We start from the raw sequence: 21,312 nt of genomic DNA on the forward strand, positions 1-21,312 counted from the left end.
GCCTCGAACCCAGCACTGCTGCTGCTGCTGCTGCCCCTGGAACCCCCCCCCCCCCACCCCCCACCCCCAAACCTCAGACACAAACAGAGACAGAGGAACGTTGCAATCCTCGTCAAACTAACTTGAAGATTATATACAACGACAGAGGAAAGAGGGAATAAAAAAAAGAAAACATACACAGCCCCTCCAGAAGGAAACAAGAGGGGTGGAATTTAAGAGGGGCAGTTCAAGGGGTTTTCTGTTGGTTTTCGATTTGTTTTTATTTTGTCCAGTTCTTTTATTTTATTTTATTATTATAATTATTTCGTTACCCTCTTTCTCTTTGTTTTGTGCTCTGCTTTCTGGAGAACGTAACGTCCCGTGCATTTTACAGCGAGGCCTCTGGAAAAGAGGCCTTCTTCTCGGGAGAGGCATAGGTTTTCTGCGATGGAATCAATTGTTTATATTTTAATTTTCTTTGGCATTTTTGTTTTTCCTCTCCCTCTTGAAATAGGGAAGTGACTGTTGAACAGGGGTTACTCTCTGGAAGTCTGGATTCCCAAGAAGAATTGGGAAATGGTGAAATACGAAAACCTGCTGCTGTTCAAAGAAAAAAAATAAATATCGATGGCCTTGAACTGTCTTAAAATATTTCCAAATCATTAATGGTGGTGACAGGGGGGCGACAACCCTACCCGCCCTCCCCACCCCCACCCTTCTCCGGCTATGGAGGCATCTGGAAATATAACCAATATAAGACAAAAACAAACTTTGTAGTGTATTTATAGATAACTTTCTCTTTTATGTTTTACCTTTATGATGATACTTCAGTTTTAGCTATAGGTGTCTTAGCTGGGCCCCGGTTCTTAGAATGTAGCAGGTCTGCACCTGTTTGTTTTATGAAGAAAACCTTTTTTGTTCTGTTTTTGTTTCGTCCTCCCCCAATCGATTTATTTGTTCCTCTTTTTTCTTCTTCATTGTGATTGCACAAAGTTGTTATAATAACATAGGCATGTACAACGTGATTGTCTGTGTGTGCTACTGTTAGCCGTGTGTGTGTGTGTGTGTGTGTGTGTGTGTGTGTGTGTGTGTGTGTGTGTGTGTGTGTGTGTGTGTGTGTGTGTGTGTGTGTGTGTGAGTAGCTCCTCCTCTAAAAACCCTACTCCGTCTAATAGGTTTGACCCTCTTTCCCTCGTAGTGCCTTACAGATATAAAGACATAGTTTACTTGGCTCGGGCACTGAGACAGCCATCAGAGGTTATACCCAGGGCATGGTCACACACCTTTAGGCTGGCCAACAGTCCCTTGAAATACGGAATACATCCCTTATTTTGAAACTATGAATACGAGTCCCTTATTGAACTGATACGGGACACACTTTGTTCTTTATTTTTTGGGGGAATCTATCAGATGACACATCTTTCAAGTTCAAACAGCTCATATACACAACAGGTTGTTAAGTGTTGCGTTTGTGATGTGCGACCATACCCTGAAGCCTCATTTATACGCTGTATGCGCTGTATGTCGGCGTCAAGTGCCAAAAATAGCTGATCTACAAGGTCACAATGAATCACATCCATGACGTTGTGAGCACGTGGATAGCCTATTTTTGGTACGTGATACCGTCATCGACATACGACGGGCCATCAATTGGGGAGAGAGAAAGACATGGTACCCTGGTTCAGTTGTACCGCAGCTCTCTTCCAGGTGTAAGCTCGGCCCTTGCTGTTCCAAACACACTATAGGTGACGATGATTAACGTCAGAGTTCAAAATCAAAACTGACCTATTTTAATATTACGTGTGCATGAGATAACTTGCCTGGGGGTACTTAACCAAAGTCGTTAGATCAATTATTAGTTTGGTTTGTTCTGGATATAAATGTAAATATAAACATGTACAGTATAGCTGTAAGACTCTACAAGAGTGGTACCCATAATGATGTGGCTTTAGTTTGGAATATATTTGTTTGTTCTTTTGTTTTTGTTTTCATCGAACAAGGGAATTAACGCACAGGGATTAGAGCAGAGTCATTAGCACATGGATCTGTTTGGACCCCTGTAAAACACGGAACAACAGAATGTGATGTTCAAAAGTAATAACAGGAGATTATGATTATGTATGATTATGATCATGAGGGGACGAGTTTCGGTATATTGTTCGAGCTGTAATAGACGTCATTCTTAAAAAGGTTAAAAGCTAGGCCTGATGGGAAGTAGCTGCGATCCTGTGAGGCCAGAGAAAGCCTGGTTTGCGGTGGAGAGGTAGAGGTGCTGAGGGCTTTTTGAGAGATTCTGTGTAGGCGTGAGTGAGTGAAGGGCTGGTAGAGATTGGTTTAGGTAGGGACTGCGGACGCGGAGCGCAGGGTGAAATATTTCTTATCGTAAACTGGACAAAAAGATTAGCATGTTGGCACTGTGCAGGTTGGTTGTAACATTGAGCCCAGGTGGTTGGTTGGAGCCGCGGGGGGCACTGCAGAAATGCTCACCTACAGTATGGAGCCCAATTGAAAGCTTTGGTGAAGGAATGACGTATTTTCGATGCAACAACGTCATTACATCGGCTGACTTTTTCGCTGAAGTCATAAAATGTAGTCTTAACTCTGACGCAAGGCATTTTTGTTGATATTGTCATAGCTTTTTGGGCAGATATATGGAAGTTATTTGAATTGTTCTGTTGTGAGTGTTGGGTAACACTATAAGGCCTACGCAGAGGGAACATAACAGAATGGAAGTGCCAGGGTGTACACCTGGAAGGGCATCTGGAAAAAAATATTTATTATTTGAATTGTCACTTGTCAATTTGTCTTGGAACCAGGTACATCGCGGACATGGCCACACCCCCCGAACACATACAGTACATAATGTGACCAATTAGGGCTGTCGCTGTTTGCTGCTTGATTTAACAGACGTAATTTCCTCTTAGCCAATGAATACAATCTACTCTCCTTTTGTTATTTTTGTCTTCATTAAGTGAGCGCATACGAAGTGCTAGTGACTTTAGTGAAAGCCTTCCCTTTCCCCTGCCATGGTACATGGTCTGCCACAGTACTTGCATTATCAGTTAACCCACCCCACCCCTCCCCCGGTTTCTTCTTCTTCACATTAGACTGAACATTTACATGGCTGTAGGTATGTTGTTTATTTTTTGAGATTGTTGCAATAATTGTTGTGGATGTTCTCTCAGTGTGTACTTTTATTATTCTGTCAGGCTCATGTATTTTTTGTAACCTGGGGGTTGTTGTACAGTCATATGTAGTATTCAATGGAGGTGGAAAGTGTTCCAACACTGATGATGATCGTTATCGGTGTTGAGCTGATGATAATCCAATGGGGCCCTTTGTAGGCCTACTGTAGGTAGCTCACTGTAGACTTGAGTATGCAAACACCCAGGTTTAAAAACAACAACAACAACCCAGCAATCCTCTAACCTTGATGAAAACTCCTGATGGGCCCAACAGAGGCTCGTCACCAATATTCCACACTCTTCCCGCACCCCCGCCCCATCAGGCCTTTGGATCCTAGCAGTCAAAGATGTGATATTACGTATTAGAACCTTGCTGGTTATGCCATTATTTTATATTCCATTTTTTTGGTGTGATTTCTATTATTAGCTTGTGTTTGCTTTATTCATATGAGGTGATCTGGGGGGCCTAAGCACACACGCATGCGCGCGCACACACACACACACACACACACACACACACACACACACACACACACACACACACACACACACAGGAGATGTTTTTTCCATTGAAATAGTTTTCCTTTTTTTGGCTCCTCGATCACGAGGCAGACTACTGAAACATTCCACTGTTCAAGAGGAATCTTGCTTTATACCCATAGGACACTGTTGTCTGGTCTGGTCGCCCTTCTCGGTCAACATGGGGACATCGCTGTCATACTCAGACTATATTCTCTCTTCCCACCAAAGAATTCAACACACTCACAGTACTAGCAACACCCCCCCATACCCCCAAATCCCACTCGCTTGCAACAGTAGCTAGGCAATACGTTCTGCATTTAAACCATCTCTGAGAAAACACTTTACAAGTACGTTAATGGACATGTAATTTCTACCCCCACAGCAAATGTTGGTGTGCATGTCATATAAAGAATTTACCGTACACAAAGTAGCACGCACACGCACACGCACACGCACACACACACACACACACACACACACACACACACACACACACACACACACACACACACACACACACACACACACACACACAGTAGTTGTTTTGGTTAGAGTTGCCAGTGTTTCTGTACATTAACTTTTTAAAAGAAAATCTGATTATTAATCACTCTTTCCCCCTAAATACATCAAGTTGTGATCAGTTAATTTGTTCACTAAATATCTAACTTCTCTCCAAATTGTTTTATATACAAGTTGTTGTTTTCTTTTTTTACATTGTCGATGTTGTAGCTTTATCAATGTTGTAAGAAAATGAATTTGTACAAAAAAGATATATATGTTTTAAGTTAGCGTGCCATGGAATGGAATGACCTGTAAAGTAAATTAATCAAAAATATACCAACAATACCTTTACAAATGTGGTCACCTGCACAAAATGAATGTATTATGACCTGCCTGAGATGCTTTAGATCTTTCTCACTGGGTGACCATTTTAGTTTGAATTTGATTTCCACATCATTTGTGACCATGCATGATGCAATAATTTATAAATGTGATCCAGCAATGATTTACTAGTAATACAGAAGAACTCATGAAAAGATTAGTGAACTCCTCTTATTATAATGCGAGAGTAAAAAAAGAAGAAAAAAAGAAAGGATCTTAAAACTCAAGCCAAGAGATGCCCTACTACACTCAACATTTTGTTAATGGAAAATAACTTCTAGATGTGTGTGATGTTTGTTTACCACCCTATTTCATATTACGCTAGCCTATGTTTTGTGTTTCGTGAAAAAGACGAATCAGAAGTATGAGCATTAATGTAGATGGAGTGACCTTACAATTACCAAAATGTGCTTAAGTAGAGAGTGAAGGTATTTTTTTGCTCGTCAAGAGTTGCGCATAGCCTACCCAGACTAGCAATTTTAATTTTAGAATACTGCCTTCCAAATAACCAACAGTACCCTCAAAGCTTTAAAAGGTGTAGTTTTAATTGGAGACAGCTGTGTGAAGCGACCCGACGCCTGGTGTTTTTACAGCTTTGCTATTGTTAGTACTCAATCTACACAAGACGTATGTCACACTTCCAAACTTTGCCCACAGTGTGTGATTCTGAACGTTGAGAAACATTCCTAAGAAAAGGCACAGCACATACATGCTACAGTAAGTTAGTCTTCTCTGGCCAAACTCCTCAGAAATGACTTGAAGCTGCAGGAGGAATATAATGAATAGAATCAGACAGCCCTGTCATGCCCCTCAGCTCATGTTATGTTTCAGTCATTTGGTAAGATTTGCAACTGCCTCCCAATGTGAAACAAGATTTATGGATGGGTGTTAGCTGGCCCCATCTGTGACCTCCACCCTCCTCTGTAACTGACTTGGTCACAAGTTAAGATCTGGCCGAAACGGACAGATTTGTGATTTTTTTCTGAACATTCATTGTATCAAAAATGTAAAGCTAAAGCCTGGTAGAATTAGCTTACAACCTTTTAAATCGGTTTCTTTGCCAGCCTGCCCCAAGAGGCGTGTTCCTTGTCGGGAACGTGCCTCCATGTTAAATTCAGCACAGGCTTTTGAGAATTTAACCATTTTGCCCTTTGCCCCTCAGCCAGATCTTTTTACTTTTGTCAGAGTCACGGCGCCACAGCGGAAGGGGAGATCACAGATGGGGATAGGTGTTAGCTGTCGAGAGTTGTTTGTTTCTTTGTTGATGTTTCTGTTGTTTTGTTTTTACCTTTTGTTAAGGAGTTCCACTCCTTCTCGCTGGCTTTTCTTTGAGGGAATTCAGGGTGAGGTGGTCATGGTTTGATGCCGTCACTGGTGGTCGGTCACAATTAGCGCAAAATAACAAACCAAATATATTATTATATTATAAATATTGGAATCTACTTGCAGGCAATTTCCCCAATCTCCGGTAATGTAAGGTCTTTCAAAAATATGTCTTTTCACGTCAGAGCCGGAACCAAAGAAAGATATCTCATCTATCATGATAACGGTTCACAGTAAAATCCTCAGTGTTCATTTAATCGACTTTAACTCTGTCGGAGTATACATTTAACCATCCATTTGGTTACATTACACACTGCCAAGTGTCAGATGAAATGTATACATTGAAAGTCAAATTACACCTGCTTACGCAGCAGGAAATACATATACCTTTTGTGATTAACCAGAGCCAGATTTTAAATCCCATTTTCCCTAGTATAAATAGCACCTTATCTGTGGGGTTTGGTTTGAGTTACGTGCAGTACAGTAGGCTACATCAGCCTTGTCAGTACATCTCAGAATGACAACAGTAGGCCTACACTACTGCAGAGCTCAAAACAACATATTAAGTAAACTACTTTAGCCATCACACCGAACTGGAATTCTACGTATGCGGGTGGATTCTGCCAATGCTTTTCAATGAGAACGCAACGTTTTTCTGCGAAAATCCTCAAATGGCAACAAACCGCTCCGTTCCCATTGAAAAGCATTGGTAGAATCCGCCCTCATAGGAAAATTCCAGTTCGGTGGGACTGCACCCTAAGTGGTGAAATTAAGACCTAAGAGTGCATCAAACCCTGACCGCCTTTTGTGTCCATTGCTGTATGGTTTCTCAACGGTGTTGATAAAGCTAACGTGTGCTGTAGTATTTTCATAATAGTATACATATTTGTTGATTGTGTTTCATTTACATATTTTTTGTTTATTTGGGGTGTGATGTCTGATTATTTCAATCCGTTTATGTAGCGTTTACGTATACCCTTTTTCTTAGCCTAATTATATTAAGTATGTTATGAGAATGGATATTTTACTGGCTTTATAGAATGTTTAAAATAAATATGATAATGACAATAAGAAGAATGATTAATTAAAACCTCCTAACACATTGAGTACTTGCTATTAAGCGCTTGTGTTGCCATTATGATGTTGTGTGCTTATCTTTAATCATTTTCGTTGTAGAAAAATGGAGTGAATTTATATTAGGCTTCGGAAAAAAACACAAAAAAACCCCAACTAATGATAGCATTGTGAATCTTACAAGGAGGATTTTAACAGGCAGACACCTTGGTCAAATAGAAGAATATAGTTATTTTAATTGTCCTCTTTACTAACTGTAGGGTGAGAGGGGGCTGGCGTTTGTGGTGAACTATGTTATAGCTTGTTATTCACTGTTACTTTTGATCATTTTTTCGGTCTCCGAGGTGAATCGAGTTATTAATGAGAAATTTGTATGCTCACATATGCATATTGTATATGTGTAGAAAAATGTAATCACACTTTGTCTTGGATTTACATTAAACTGTTAAGTCACGGCACCGGCGTCTTTGTCTTGTCTTGATGTGTGTGTGTGTAGTGCACTTGTTGTTGTACTATTCTTTTTTTTTTTAATGTTTTTTTTTGTGGCTTTCACCTTTATTTTTTATATATTGTTTTTTATAGAGGGACAGACAGTAGGCTGACAGGAAATGGGGAGAGAGATGGGGGAGTGACATGCAGTAAAGGCCGTCGGGATCGGGAGTCTAACCCGCGGCACACTGCCAGACTGGATTACCAGCCAAGGTGCCTGGACCGCTGAACCACGGCCCAGGCGTTACTATTCTTTTGAGGGCCAAATTATCCTGAAGTACAGTAGAATCACCCTGGTCCTCACAAGAGAAATGGTTGTTTCATGGATTTGGGGCTTACAATTAAGAAAAAGATTCAGGTTGGAGTTAGTTGGGAATAGACATTAGACATACTGTAGGGCTGAAGTGGTTCATTATTTGTACTTTTCCCTTCTGAAAAATGTAGTGGATTCAAAAGTACAATATTTGTCTTTGGGGGAAATAACATAATAATGAGGAGACAGCTTTTACAAAAGAAGATTTGTTTTTATTATCTCTTTTTTTTCTGTTGACAGAGATGAAATATTTTCAATTGTTTTCTTTTTCAAGGGAATAATGGTTTCAGGGTGACTGTTTACATTGGAGAAAAACGAACTAAAGAAATGAACTAAAAGTTCCAAACCAAATGGAAAACAAAAACACAATTATACTAACCTAACTAACAAAAATACAATAAATTAGATCAAACGAAAAACTACCATACAAACACCCCTATGTGAGGAATTTTTTTTGTTTAACATTAAATAAGGAAATACAATAATAGAGTGAATAACTTAAGAGCTGACTATTGGAATAATAATAAAGGTTACTCAAGAACTCTAGGATAACATAGTATAACTTACTCATAGGAACTGAAGACAAAGTAACTCAAGAAAACTAACAATCAAAGCAGACAAACTAACTAAAGGAACAAAATACCAAAGCAAACAAACTAAAAAAGGCAACATGGGTGGAGGACAAGAGGAATGGAGTCTCTGCTGCAGAAGTTAGATGTCGTCCTCACAGGAGTCAGGACATAGTGTGCTTCTACACAGTAGAGTCACAAAGATGCTTCTTGCCGCGAGCGGCAGGAGTCTCTTCATCTAGTGTAAACTCTAAACAACTATCCTCTCTTTCTCTCAATTCAATGCAATTTAAATGAAGGTGAAGTAAAACTAAAATGCACTAAACCACGGCGAGTCGGAAAACTGGTGAGTTCTCCGGATACCTCTGTACTTTACTGAGTATTTATTTCCATGAGTACTTTTTACTTTTACCCGTTACATTTTAACACAAGTATCTGTACTTTCTACCCTGTACATTTCCAAAACAGCCGCGCTACTTTAGTAAACGTGGGACTGCAGCAGTGGTGTCATGGTGGGACTGCAGCAGTGGTGTCATGGTGTTTTCTTTACTGGTACCACAGTGTTTTAATGATGTCACGTGCACGCGTGCATGTGCACATCGCGGCATGCACACAGAACAGCTGATATAGCCTAATAGTGTATAGCCTAATTGTTAAATAGTGTGTGAGAGTTTTAGACACAAACTTTAGACCTTGATATATTTGTGTTTGAGCTTAGTGTGACCTTTGACTTGTGTTTGACCTCAGTGTGGTTCAATTCACCCTTTGTTCGCTTTTAATTCAATTTAATTTAAGTCTACCCATGTACGATGTTCCCATGTACTGCTTATTGTATTTTACATTTTGCTCTCTTACATATTGAAGTAATGCCATTTTCTATCCCCCTCTTTCTGTTATTATGCTCTGTAATGTGTGCTATACAAATAAAGTTGGATTTGATTTGAATATCAATATGAAGCAACTGAAAAACATGTTATTTCAATGGTAGTGGATGGAGAGAGAGGATTTTTGTCCAACCACGAAACGGCAACCAATGGGTGCGAAGAAGGGCACAACCACGGGCGGGACTTGACAAAGGGTGAATTGTTGAGCGATTTGATCAGGATCTTGATCCAGAGAACTCCACCTTCCAAGCCTTGGAAAGCACACCATCTCCATCCCCTGAACAACTGCTCTGGCTTCCTGTTAAAACACCCCGAACGCCCAGGGTTATTTAATCCATTAAATCATAGCGCCCAGCGATTTATTGCAGCAGAGCACATTTAGCGACGGACCGGATGCTATCCCGGATGTGGCTGAAGTAGCTTGATGTAGCCAAAACACTCTCGATGCGATCGACAACAACGGGAGGTATGATTAATTCTAACGCGACTAGCGACGGGACCGCGATGGGCTGTCTAACACAATCTTTTCTTAGAATTGGACGGAATTATTTCGATCAAGAGTTATTAAGATTTTCGATCTCGTCGGCTAAAATGGGGGGGAACATTTTCGATGACGTCCCACCGGAAAATAACATTGAATGTGGAGCGATGCGATCGGTTTTTATATCAATAATCTCCGTCCTTTTGATCAATCTCCGTCCTGAGCGCTGGGCGCTACTAATTGATAGGGCGGAGAACTCCGTCCTTGCCACTCAGGGTGTTAAGTTCTGTATCTATAATAAACTCCTCTCTATCCTACACAACAGGAGCAACACACACTGAAACATCAGAGCAGAACGGTGCAGCCATATAAAAGCTGGAGAGACAGCTGGTGAGAGAGAACTGTTTATTTGTTTACAGATCATGCCGGTTGCATGCCAGTTCATGGACACTTGTTATTGTTTGTTGTTGTCTGTGATGACTTGAAGTCAAAGGAAACATGATGGCCAATTGGACATGAACAATGAACATGATTATTTGATTTAAAATACATTTCAATTGATTATTGATTGATGAAAACGTTTCAATGATACTAATTAATTCAGTTTATTTAATTTACATTTCATGAGATTATTATGTTTAAAAACTTAAAAATGTATTGATTTAAAATTAATTGATAAAGAGACACTATTAAGTAAGAATGATATTTACAGGTGTTTAAAACAGATATGAAAAGTGTGTATTGATTTAATGTGCATTATACTTACATTAGTTTTTTATTTTCCCTTTAAGGTTTTTCACCTGACTGACTTATATGCCCATGTACAACTGTACTCAACTACAAAAACTAAGTAAAGAAGAGTAAAAAGAAGGAAACCGTGTGGTCATTGTTTGAGTGAAACCCAGTTAAAATCTCCTTATGGTCTGTACCATCCCTTTCAAGCAGGGAAACTGCAAAATACACTAAATAGCTTGACACCTACAAATTGATTACTTAACCATTCCACTTTTCATAGAGAGTTTGCACTCTTCAGACACAGGCAGACTGGCAGATGCAGAGATATCCATGTGGGACACAGACAGATAGTTAAAATGGCTGCTATGACAAGTTGACAACGGGTATTATTAGGTTCCCAAGTTGCATCGTTCTCAAGTAGGCCGGTGGCCGGCGGGCACGTACAGGTCTAGTCTCTCCTAATGGTACAAACATCAATACAGCATGGAATCGATTATTATCCAACAACAACATATTTTACGTTTTAGGTCTGAGAGGCCAAATGTCATCAAATGGTGGTCTGTGGATCAAATGTAGAATAAATTAGAAATGTTGATCCTGAAGAAACAATGTGGGGTCGCTGCAAGCCAAAAACTTCCCCACATTATTTTACTATAAATAGTACAAATGCAGTCAAGGTCCCAGCAGTGCACTCTTTGACTTTGTATGTATCTCTGTGTATGTACAGTATGTGAGTGTGTATTATAATGATTAATTCCTAATCATTATAATATATTATATAATATATATATATTTCCATTTTGCATACAAAATGGTATAGATAAAAAACTGGCACTTTAATACTATGTTCAAGACACTGACCTCATCTAACCCTAGATAACCAAACCATACATGAAGAATGGATCATCACCTAGAACTGGAGCCGGCCAGCAACCTCAAATCAAACCCTTATATGTCCATATATGGAGCTGACCTGTTCTGACATTCCATATGTTGATCTGACCTCATCAAACCCTGTACACTCAAGACACGCTCCATATATGGCCAGTACAGAATTCACTCCATATGTTGATCTGACCCACCATGACAAAGCGCCAGCGCTCGCCCAGCAGTCTGCCGTCACCCAGGCGGATGCGTGCATGCAACCTCTCGCCCTCAGGGCGTCTTACTGGTTAATTAATATCCGAAACTATACCAAGACCTAACCTTATTAGAAAAACATATAAAGAGTAAATGAAACACCAGTGCCTTATTGTTAACATTCCTCTCTGTCGCTACCTTCATTACTCTCCTCATCTGTGTATTTGTTCCTCCACATTTCCTCCTCATTCAGATTACACTCATCCTCGTCGTCCACCTCCTCTACCCATCCGAACGGCGTTTGCCTATCGTAGCGTTCACCTCCGTCACTGCTGCCTTCGTCACTCTCCTCTTCCTCTGGGTATTCGTTCCTCCAGTTGCCTTCCTCATTCTCGTCATCTTCATCCTCGTACACCTCCTCTTCATTAACCACCCGGTCGGGAATCATCTCTCCTTCGTCTGCGTATGTTTTCACATACAGGATGTCCTGGATCCAGCCGGGTGTGGTGGCCATTTCCTGGTAGTAAAGGTCGTAGACGTAATAGTCTTCCCCTTCCTCCACCTCTCCCTGATGCTCTGTGGTCATGCTGAGACGCTCCATCATCTTCACATTGCTGCACAGGAACATCTCTGGCTCCGAGGACAAGGTCTTGCCAAGAGCTTTTCCCTGGTCCTTCTCTTCATTCTCATGTTCGAGGTCAACTACTTGCTCATCTCCAGAGCCCCAGCATTTCAAATGCTCTTTTCCATTACTATCGTCTGTCTCCTCTGCCCACCTCCTCTTGGAGGAGCCTCCTCCTCCCTCCTGGGGGCTCAATAGGCCCGCGCGACGGCTGGAGAGGATTCGGTACCGTGGTTCTCGCAGGGTGCTCCACCTGGCACTGCGTAGATCTCCGAGGCCCCGGTGGGTGCTAGCAGCACGGGGATGCAGGGCACGGGTCACACAGGGCTGAGCCAGAGCCTCACAGACGTGCCTCTGAACCGGAGCGTCCTGCGTTGCCACAGTCACCACCAGTCTGAACACAGAGTTCTCCATCTCGGCTTCATTGGGCTCCGGTGCCATTCCCACCTGGCTCTGGGAGGTACTCTCCGGTCGAATATGTTTATATGCCAGCAACAATGCATCGGCAGGACTGGTGTCCCGCTTTCTTTTAACTCGAAGGAACGTCATGTTTGGGTCTGTGGTGTCTGCCTCGGTCTGTGTAAGCATAGATAATAGATGGGGTCTAATAACAGTGAAGTCACCCTGTGATATCTGATAGATAATAGATGGGGTCTAATGACAGTGAAGTCACCCTGTGATATCTGTAGCTACAGATATATCTGGGCTATGGAGCCTGATAGTTTTGATTGGAGAACTTGGTGTTGTTGAGCCGTGTGGACTCCACATTTGGGAAAGAATTGTGTCATTAATAATGCATCTGTTAAAATAACTTCAAACTGGTTAACAAACTGGTCCGGTGCATAACTTATCAGTTATGGAATTCCAGGATGTACATTTTGCCCAAATATGGAATACCAGGATGTCATTTTTGCCCAAATAAGGGCTTCCATAACATCCCATGTGTAACGGATGGAATTCCAGGATGTACATTTTGCCCAAATATGGAATACCAGGATGTCATTTTTGCCCAAATAAGGGCTTCCATAACATCCCATGTGTAACGGACCCCGAGAAGGCTACATTTTTATTTTGAAGGGTATGGCCGGAAGTGGAAGCCAGCTCCTTCCGACTGTCACAAGAGAGGGCTATTTAAGTCCAGCTTAGCATGCACAGGGCCAGGAATTGTTTGGCATGGACGGACGGTACGGGGAATCGCACAAACAAGTCATGTTTGGTGCGATCCCCATGGACATGGACAATGGAAAACTTGTCATGTAACTTTTAGACGATCACAAGAATGGACCTTGAGAGACGACTGGTTCAGACCTCAATGATTTAGCGCCTAGCTGGAAGGGGGAAAAAGGTATTTGTTTGGATGTTTTTTCTGTATTGTATGTTGTTCACTGGATGTTATAGTTAATAGTTGTATTGTCTCTCGATCTAATGTGTATTATGGTTTATGGTTCAAGGATGCATTGATTGTATTCATTATACATGTAGGCTATGTATGGGGAATGTACTTTACTTTTATATATGAAACTACTGATGTACTGATATGTGAAGTTATTGATGCAATGTTGACCTTTGTATGTATTGTATTTTATTGTAGTTTCTCTTTCAGTTTTCACGTTGACAGATTACAATAAAATGGTAAAAATCATCAATCGAGCTTCAACTCCTTATTGCCAGCTGGGTCCGCTACACCATGGCCAACTATAAAGTTCAACCAGGTAACTCAGGTAACTGAGTTACCTGTAACTGATGGTTACTCATGTAACCATGGCAACCTGATATGGGTCCCAACATCGGATCGGGCACCACCAGGGATCCAAATGAACACTGACTTATCTGTAACTCTGAGTGTAGTGTACAGATGGAACCATTCCGTTTGTACTCTTTAGTTAAAACATTTTAGCTATAGGCCTATATAGAAACGCAAGTTAAAAAAAATGAAAATAAAAATACATCCAGGATTTAAAACAGTGATGATCAAAAATGGCAGATGGCAGATCACAGCGCATCACTTTGAGCTTGTACACATTTTTTTAAATATTTGAAAGATATCTCAAATGTTTTAAAAATCTCTAATAATTTTGAATTAGCTTTAATACAAAAGAAAACATTTCCAAATGCATATCATTTTGGGGGTCCTTGTCATGAAAAGGTTTGAGAACTAATTTGGAGAACTAAGGCATTTGTGGGATCAGCCTCAGGTCGTAACCCCTTAACTGGGTCAAATTTGGCACATACCAGTTAAAGGCCAAAAATAGCCGAGGCAGAAAAGGAAGGCTGTCAATGCTTATTGGGTCAGTTTTGGCACATGCCAAGGAGCCACACGAGGAAACCTCCCCAGACACGGCTATACTACATACATACGCGACACCCGAGACCGACACACAGGACGCCTCTCTCTCTCCTCTCTCTTGCTTTTCACTACATAATTCTGTCTCTCTCAGCATCAACAGAGCTGGCATAGGCCAGCCACATCACCACGCTGTGAGATCCCAGTATTCCCATTCAGAATTTCGGATCAACACGGTCGCCACTACAGTTATTAGACACCTTCAAACCGAACGTGGGTGACACGCCTGGCCACTGACGACGCAAGGTTACAGATCTGTCCTGCACCTAATGTGAGACAATGAACAGCACAGCCACGATCACAACGGAATGATTAGCTGTCGGGGTGGCCAGAATTTGCAACACGGTCGACACTACAGCTATTTGACACCTTCAAACCAAATGTATTATGAAAATATTCAATAACTTGATTCTACGCAGAATATTACCACCAAATTTACATCACACATCAATGGTGTACTTATGATTGTAGCCTACTACAGCATTTATTTGCGAAAGAAAAGTTTAATTTAACCTCCGAGTCTAAACGATTATATGGCTCTCTATGGGCAGTAGACGGTTAGCTGAGCGGTTAGGGACCATCTACAAAGTGCAACACCGAAAGTGAAAATATTCAATAACTTTATTTATATGCAGATATATATATATATACACACAACCAACCGCCACTGACTACAAGCATAAATTACAATTGACAAGTATAGATCCGTCATGCGTCTCGCAGCGTCTGTTTATATATCAAATTTACATCACACATCAATGGTGTACATATGATTGTACTACAGCATTTATTTGCAAAAGAAAAGTTTAATTTATATAGGCCTACAATTAGTGAATAAATTTTTCCCATTGCCTTGCATAGGAAAATCTAAAACCCCATTTCAGGTACTTTTCTCTCGGAATTCGTATGGCCTACAGTCCACAATGTCACATCCCTAGTTTTCTCCAGTGTGGACAACCTTCGTGTGTCTTCAAGTCTATCAGGTTGGCTGACTGACTGACTGACTGACTGAAACTATTGACGCAATGCTTACAGTGGAAAGGTTTTTATCCAGTGTGGATACGCTCGTGTCTCTTCAGGTTGGCTGACTCACTGAAACTCTTGTCACAATGTTTACAGTGGAAAGGTTTTTCCCCTGTGTGGACACGCCTGTGTCTCTTGAGGGAACCTAAATCACTGAAACTCTTGTTACAATGTTCACAGTGGAAGGGTTTTTCTCCACTGTGAATACGCTGATGTAACTTAAGGTGATGTGCTCTACTGAAACTCTTATTGCAATGTTCACAGTTAAAGGGTTTTTCCCCGGTGTGGACAAGCTGGTGTGTCTTCAGTTGACTTGACTCACGGAAACTCTTGTCACAATGTTCACAATAGAATGTTTTTTCTCCAGTGTGGATACGGTGATGTGCCTTTAAAGAACCTGACTGTCTGAAACTCTTGAGGCAGAATTTACAATGGAAAGGTTTTTCTCCAGTGTGTATACGCTTGTGTGCCTTCAGATTAAATGACTCACTGAAACTCTTGTCACAATGTTTACAGTGAAAAGGTTTTTCGCCAGTGTGGACATGCTGATGTGTGTTCAGGTCATCCGACAGGGTGAAACTCTTGTCACAACGTTTACATTGGAAAGGTTTTTCTCCAGTGTGAACATGTTGGTGTCTTTTCAGGTAAGAAGACTGACTGTAACTCTTGTCACAATATTTACACCGGAAAGGCTTTTCTCCAGTGTGGAGACGCTGGTGTGCCTTCAGGAGAGATAACCGATTGAAACTTTTGTCACACTGTGTACAGTGGGAAGGTGTTTCTCCATTATGGATCAACTGGTGTCTCTTGAGACCAAATAAACGCCTGAAACTCTTGCTACACAGTTTACACTGGAAAGATTTTTCTCCCGTGTGGACAGCTCTGCTTGTCTCCCCCCAATCATCACTGTCTTCAGTGTCCGATTCAAGTTCAAGTTCAACTTCAGAGCAGTGTGAAGAGATGTCTTCATCAACTTCAGTTTTCACTGAGAGTAATGTCAACATTGACCCATCAGGCTCTTCTGGTCTTTGCAGTAGCTCCTCCTGTTCCTCTTTAATGTGTGGCGGTTCTGGTTCCTCGTAGAGCAGACTGGGGCTCCTCTCCTGTTCAGGAGAAACCTCCTCTTTACACACAACCATGTGCAGGATTTCTAGGAGCAAAGAAATAACATGATAGTCAACACTGGATTTCTAAAATGTATCTTCAATGTTGTACAAACCTACTAACTGACCAAATGGTTACTAAATAAGTACAGGTTCTTCCAGGTCGTTCTAGTGGACACTCAAAATCAGGCGTCAAAGTTTAAGCAAGATTCTTATATTACCTTATTTTTTTACTGATATTATGAGCATTAAATCAATCCATTAATATTGTGCAAGCTCTGATTTGGGAGTAAGTTAGACTGTAGGCCAAGCCATGTACAACTGTCTTTGTCCATCTGTCTGTCACCTTTCAAAGTAGATCTATCATAGCTCATGCCGCTCGTGCCTGACATTATGATGCTTGAGCGACTTCCAAATGCTCACGGTTCCTCATAGAGAGTTAGGCAAGGCAGCATTCTCTACCAGTGCCCCATCTGCTTGGAATGAGCTCCAGAAGTCCTTAAAATCAGTTCACTTCCTTCTTTAGGTCAATTCAGTGAAATGTTTTCCCACACCTTTTATCAAGATTGTAACTGCTTTATTTATATTTATAATAATATTATGGTTTCTGAGTGTTTTCTGTCTTCCGATTCATGTATTTGATGTTGCTGTATTTGAATGACTCTGCCTGTTGAGTGTTGTATTCTGTGTAGGGATGTGAACGACTCACTATTTGGCAAATCGATAAATCGAGGCCAAAAATCGACAAGTCGATTTCTTGTGCATGCCGCCAGGTCAAACATTTTATTATTATTATTTTAGAATGGGCTCAAAGTTACATTCAGTTTGGTACAGTTAAAAATTTACAGATAATTAAACTTAAGTGACGTGCCATGCACTGAAAGAAGTGTGAGTGAGTGGATCCTTATGGGACGCGTGCGCATTGTTCCTCACGATGGGAAGAACGTGGGCGCTGTCTAGCAGCCTGGGCAGCACGGAAGGTTAGTGTTGAGCTTCGGCTGCATGGTACTAATATAACCCTTACTACACGCCATCTGACGGGTTTGGCGACCTCCGGGGTTAAATCTTAACCCGTCATCTGATGGGTTGCGAGGCGATCTGGCATCCATCGTGTTAAACAACGTTAAACTCACCAACTTCACAGCTGTATGGAAAGCTTGAATTATCCTCCTATCTGCAAGGTTTTTGTTTCATAAAAATCCACCAGACATGTTATGAGCTACTTTCTGTCAATAAATTCTGGGCAGCTGATTATTTATCAGTGTCAGAGTTTGGAAGCGCTTGTTTTCAATAACGCAACATCCCACTGCCTCCTGCAATAAGGTCCATTCAGATGGCCATGGGGAGCGAATTCATTTTCAATGAGAGGGGTGCGTTTATTTTGGACGTGCAGAGAAGTTGAGGGGCAATTATGCAAGCATATTTCCATGCGTGTGGTCCCACAAAATTGTCACGCTCATGCTCGTTTTGTGCACACGCCCGCAGGTGACTAGATCTGGATTGGGATGAGCTTTTTTTACGCTACGCATCCCGATCATGAGCAGACCTGGAGCAGATGGAGTTGAGCAGATGGAGTTGATCCAGGCGACAACGCCTGCGTCACCCGTCTGAAAAGACCTTTAGTTTGACGTTTAGAAATCGCTGGTACACAGGAGCGTTGAGTGATTTCCAACGAGCGCTTCCGAACTCCAATGCTCCAATGATACTCAATGTTTTGCCACTCAATCTAGATGAGAGGGTCGTGTCCCTGTGGAAAAGTGATGAATGTGCATAACAGACATTATGCCTTGTACTTGTAATGATACTGTTACCACTATAATAATAGCCTGAAACGATTTTGGAAAATATCTAATGGATTACTTTGTTGGAACTCATGGTCTGATGGAAATAACTTTTAATGACCTAATTTATTAATCTAATAATAATGTTGCCCTCCGAATATAGACACAATAATCTACACTTCATGATGTATATCTTTTGGAGCTGGTGGTCTGATGTAAATACTTTTTTAATGTGCTCCTATTACGAGTAGAAAGGACAACTGACTGACTAACTAAGCTAATCAAAATGCTCATTTATTCATCTTATAGTGTCGCCCGCAGAATATAAACAGACGCTGCGAGACGCATGACGGATCTATACTTGTCAATTGTAATTTATGCTTGTAGTCAGTGGCGGTTGGTGATTTTGCTCCACGGGGTACCACACCTTTTTCTACTTAAGGTTAATAATAAAATATTGCTGTAGTCTTTTATATGATCCACTGCAATTAGCCACGCCTACAAGTCTTCTTGACTGTCAGTGTCATACCAGCTCTTATTACCTTATGAATTACCTTATATTCCCTATTTCTGTATGATGTGATCCAATGTTTGGCTTGTAGTAGACTGTCTGTTTTTGGCGATTTTCTGCAGAGAGAGAGAGAGAGAGAGAGAGAGAGAGAGAGAGAGAGAGAGAGAGAGACAGTGAAACCTACTGAGGTCTGGCTGGTCTTCAGGTTCCTCCTCTTTCATGGAAACGGGTCTGGTTGAGTCGGGTCTGGTCGAGTCTGGAGAGTTCATCTGCACCTGCTGTCTGGACTCCACAGTCTGGAATGAAACAATTCAAATCCCAGAGGAGTTTAAGATTAATTAAGAAGGGAAAAACCTCTTACACCCAACTTCAACAATAGAGGCTATGCGTGTCGTGAGACTCGTGACATCATCGTACCCGGACGTTATGCAGGAACGCCTACGGAGTGCATGCTCCCGTTACATTCGTTCAGCCTAGTGTCAAACGAATGTTTTGCTACTTGGTAGCTCGGAGCATCTGGCAGAGTACTTGAGGGTGGTATCACGGGTGGTGGTATTGGGCCCAAGTACCGATACCAGTATCGGTACATCTCTACTACTTTCTGTCAGTAAATTCCGTGCAGGTTATTATTATTTTAAGTGTTAGAGTTTGGAAGCAGTCGTTTCCAATAATGCAACTTCTGCCTGCTGCCTCCTGCATTATATGCAATTTCAACAGGTGGTAGGCTACGCAGGACCGTCGAGTGTGATTTCCAATGAGCGCTTCCAAACTCAAACTTAGAAAATTATCACCTGCACACTGTGCACAGAATTGGACAGAAAGTAGCTCTAAAACATGTCTACAAGTGATTTTTTTTATTTAACAATTTGCCAGATAGGCTACAGGATAATCCAAGCTTTTTGTACAGCTGCAATCTTGATACATTTAGCATTGTTAAATTAAGATTATAGGATTTTTCTGTTTCGATGAATGGGTTGTCAAGGGTTAGTAACTTAGTATTGCAACTCAATATGCCAGATAGCATTGAGCACCCCAATGGAAACAAGCCATAAAATCGTTTTAGCAGACCTTGTATTGAACTAGCCTAGGATTTAGACTCGTAGATTATTTTATCGACATTTTCAATCTACGAGTCTATAACATGTTATCCCCCCCCCCTTTACTGCAGACACCAGCCCTGCATCTTCAAACATGTAGAAATTAAATGCAAAATAACGTGCTTACCCTGATGCCCCAAATAAAAACAAAAACACATACCTTCCCGAAGAATAAGTTATGGCAGAAGAAAACACAATTTAACACGGTACTCTAAAGTCGATAAGGATCTAAAGTCTAAACTGTACTTGTACTTGTCTTGAAGCTAGCTTAGCATTAGCCAATTTAGCCCACAAAACATGTCTTTGCACTTCACTCTCTGCTCTCTGCTCTGCTCTCTCTGTTTGTTTGGCTCTCTCGTCAACACTGAACAGGCTCGCGTCACCCACCCAGAGCAAACGCCGTTTAGATGAGAGAGTTGCGACAACTCACCAGTGTCCAGTCCATAGGGGAGAACGGGGTAAGATGAGCCAGCGGGTAAGTTGAACTTGAACCACCCCCTTTATCTAGAAAACTGTGTTGCCATGTGACCTTAAATCTAGTAAGCATCCATCATTTACACCTGGCTGTGAAGTTGGGACCTATGGAGATACTTGAGCTCCAAATTTCCACCCCAAGATCTAGTTCCCATGCTAGCCTGTTGTTGTTCCAGCTAGGAGCACACATGACCTGTAGCCTTCTGTACTATATCATTTTGAGATCATCCCTTTTCTGGGGGGTCAATTTTGAGAGTTGAATATATTAGGTTGTTCTGCAGGGGGTATGGGTAAGTGGGGAAATTCCCAATAATGAAACTGCTTACCTGTAGCCTAGGTAACGAAAGTAATGGTTTCTTGGGATGTTGTATTCCTGAGTCAGTGAGCCGAAGGATTTGAATGCCTCTCCATCAATACAGAATATCACTCCACAACTATGCCATCATGCCTTGAAAGCTAGATCCAAGTGTGAGGGCAGAAAAAGGTGATTGAAAGTCAAAGGTAAGAGACCGCTAATTTGTTGTAGTTTGAAATGCTTCCTAAATTGAGTCCAAATTTGAATTGAGCTTTGGATCACCGGATTTAGATTAAAGGTTTGCAGATGATGTAATATTATAACATACTGTATTACACTTGTGTGAAGTGAGTGGTGCCTTTCATGAGGTGATCTGCACCCATTATCAACTACATGATGTCATAGTATTTTGCCATTGACTTGAGATGGAATTGGGGTGAGGGTAATATGGCATAGAGGGGCGCTAGCCCCTCCTATATACAGCTTTAATGTTTGTGTTATGACTGTTTAGAGACGTGCTGGCCATTGGGAAACGGCCGGTCCAGT

The 21,312-nt window shown here is 41.4% G+C and overlaps 2 protein-coding genes across 4 annotated transcripts; both read right to left on the minus strand.

The window, feature by feature from the left end:
* Window positions 1–11,691: 11,691 nt before the first annotated feature.
* LOC306923910 (putative RNA polymerase II nuclear localization protein SLC7A6OS) lies at window positions 11,692–12,726 on the minus strand (the record flags this gene model as incomplete). Its single annotated transcript, XM_079502256.1, has 1 exon — window positions 11,692–12,726. One exon carries the CDS (start codon window positions 12,724–12,726, stop codon window positions 11,692–11,694), a length of 1,035 nt encoding a protein of 344 aa, XP_079358382.1.
* Window positions 12,727–15,147: 2,421 nt separating this feature from the next.
* Window positions 15,148–20,520, minus strand: LOC306923115 (uncharacterized protein). 3 transcript variants are annotated; one of them, XM_079501139.1, is made up of 3 exons: window positions 20,385–20,520; window positions 19,085–19,196; window positions 15,148–16,655 (listed from the first exon to the last, which is right to left on the minus strand). In XM_079501139.1, exons 2-3 carry the CDS (start codon window positions 19,167–19,169, stop codon window positions 15,529–15,531), a joined length of 1,212 nt encoding a protein of 403 aa, XP_079357265.1. In that variant the 5' UTR covers window positions 19,170–19,196; window positions 20,385–20,520; the 3' UTR covers window positions 15,148–15,528. The 3 variants fall into 3 exon arrangements, with proteins under 3 accessions (XP_079357265.1, XP_079357263.1, XP_079357264.1); XM_079501137.1 differs by having other exon boundaries at window positions 20,428–20,518; XM_079501138.1 differs by lacking the exon at window positions 20,385–20,520 and adding an exon at window positions 20,158–20,294.
* Between the last annotated feature and the right edge of the window lie 792 nt (window positions 20,521–21,312).

Source organism: Electrona antarctica (assembly GCF_951216825.1).
Source record: "Electrona antarctica genome assembly, chromosome: 5".
NCBI classification, from domain to species: domain Eukaryota; kingdom Metazoa; phylum Chordata; class Actinopteri; order Myctophiformes; family Myctophidae; genus Electrona; species Electrona antarctica.

Bases quoted from the DNA above. Each gene is read 5' to 3' on its own strand.
- LOC306923115 (XM_079501137.1), bottom strand. The intron at 16,656-19,084 runs GTAGGTTTCACT...CTTTGCTCCTAG, and splicing joins TGAAGACCAGCCAGACCTCA to AAATCCTGCACATGGTTGTG.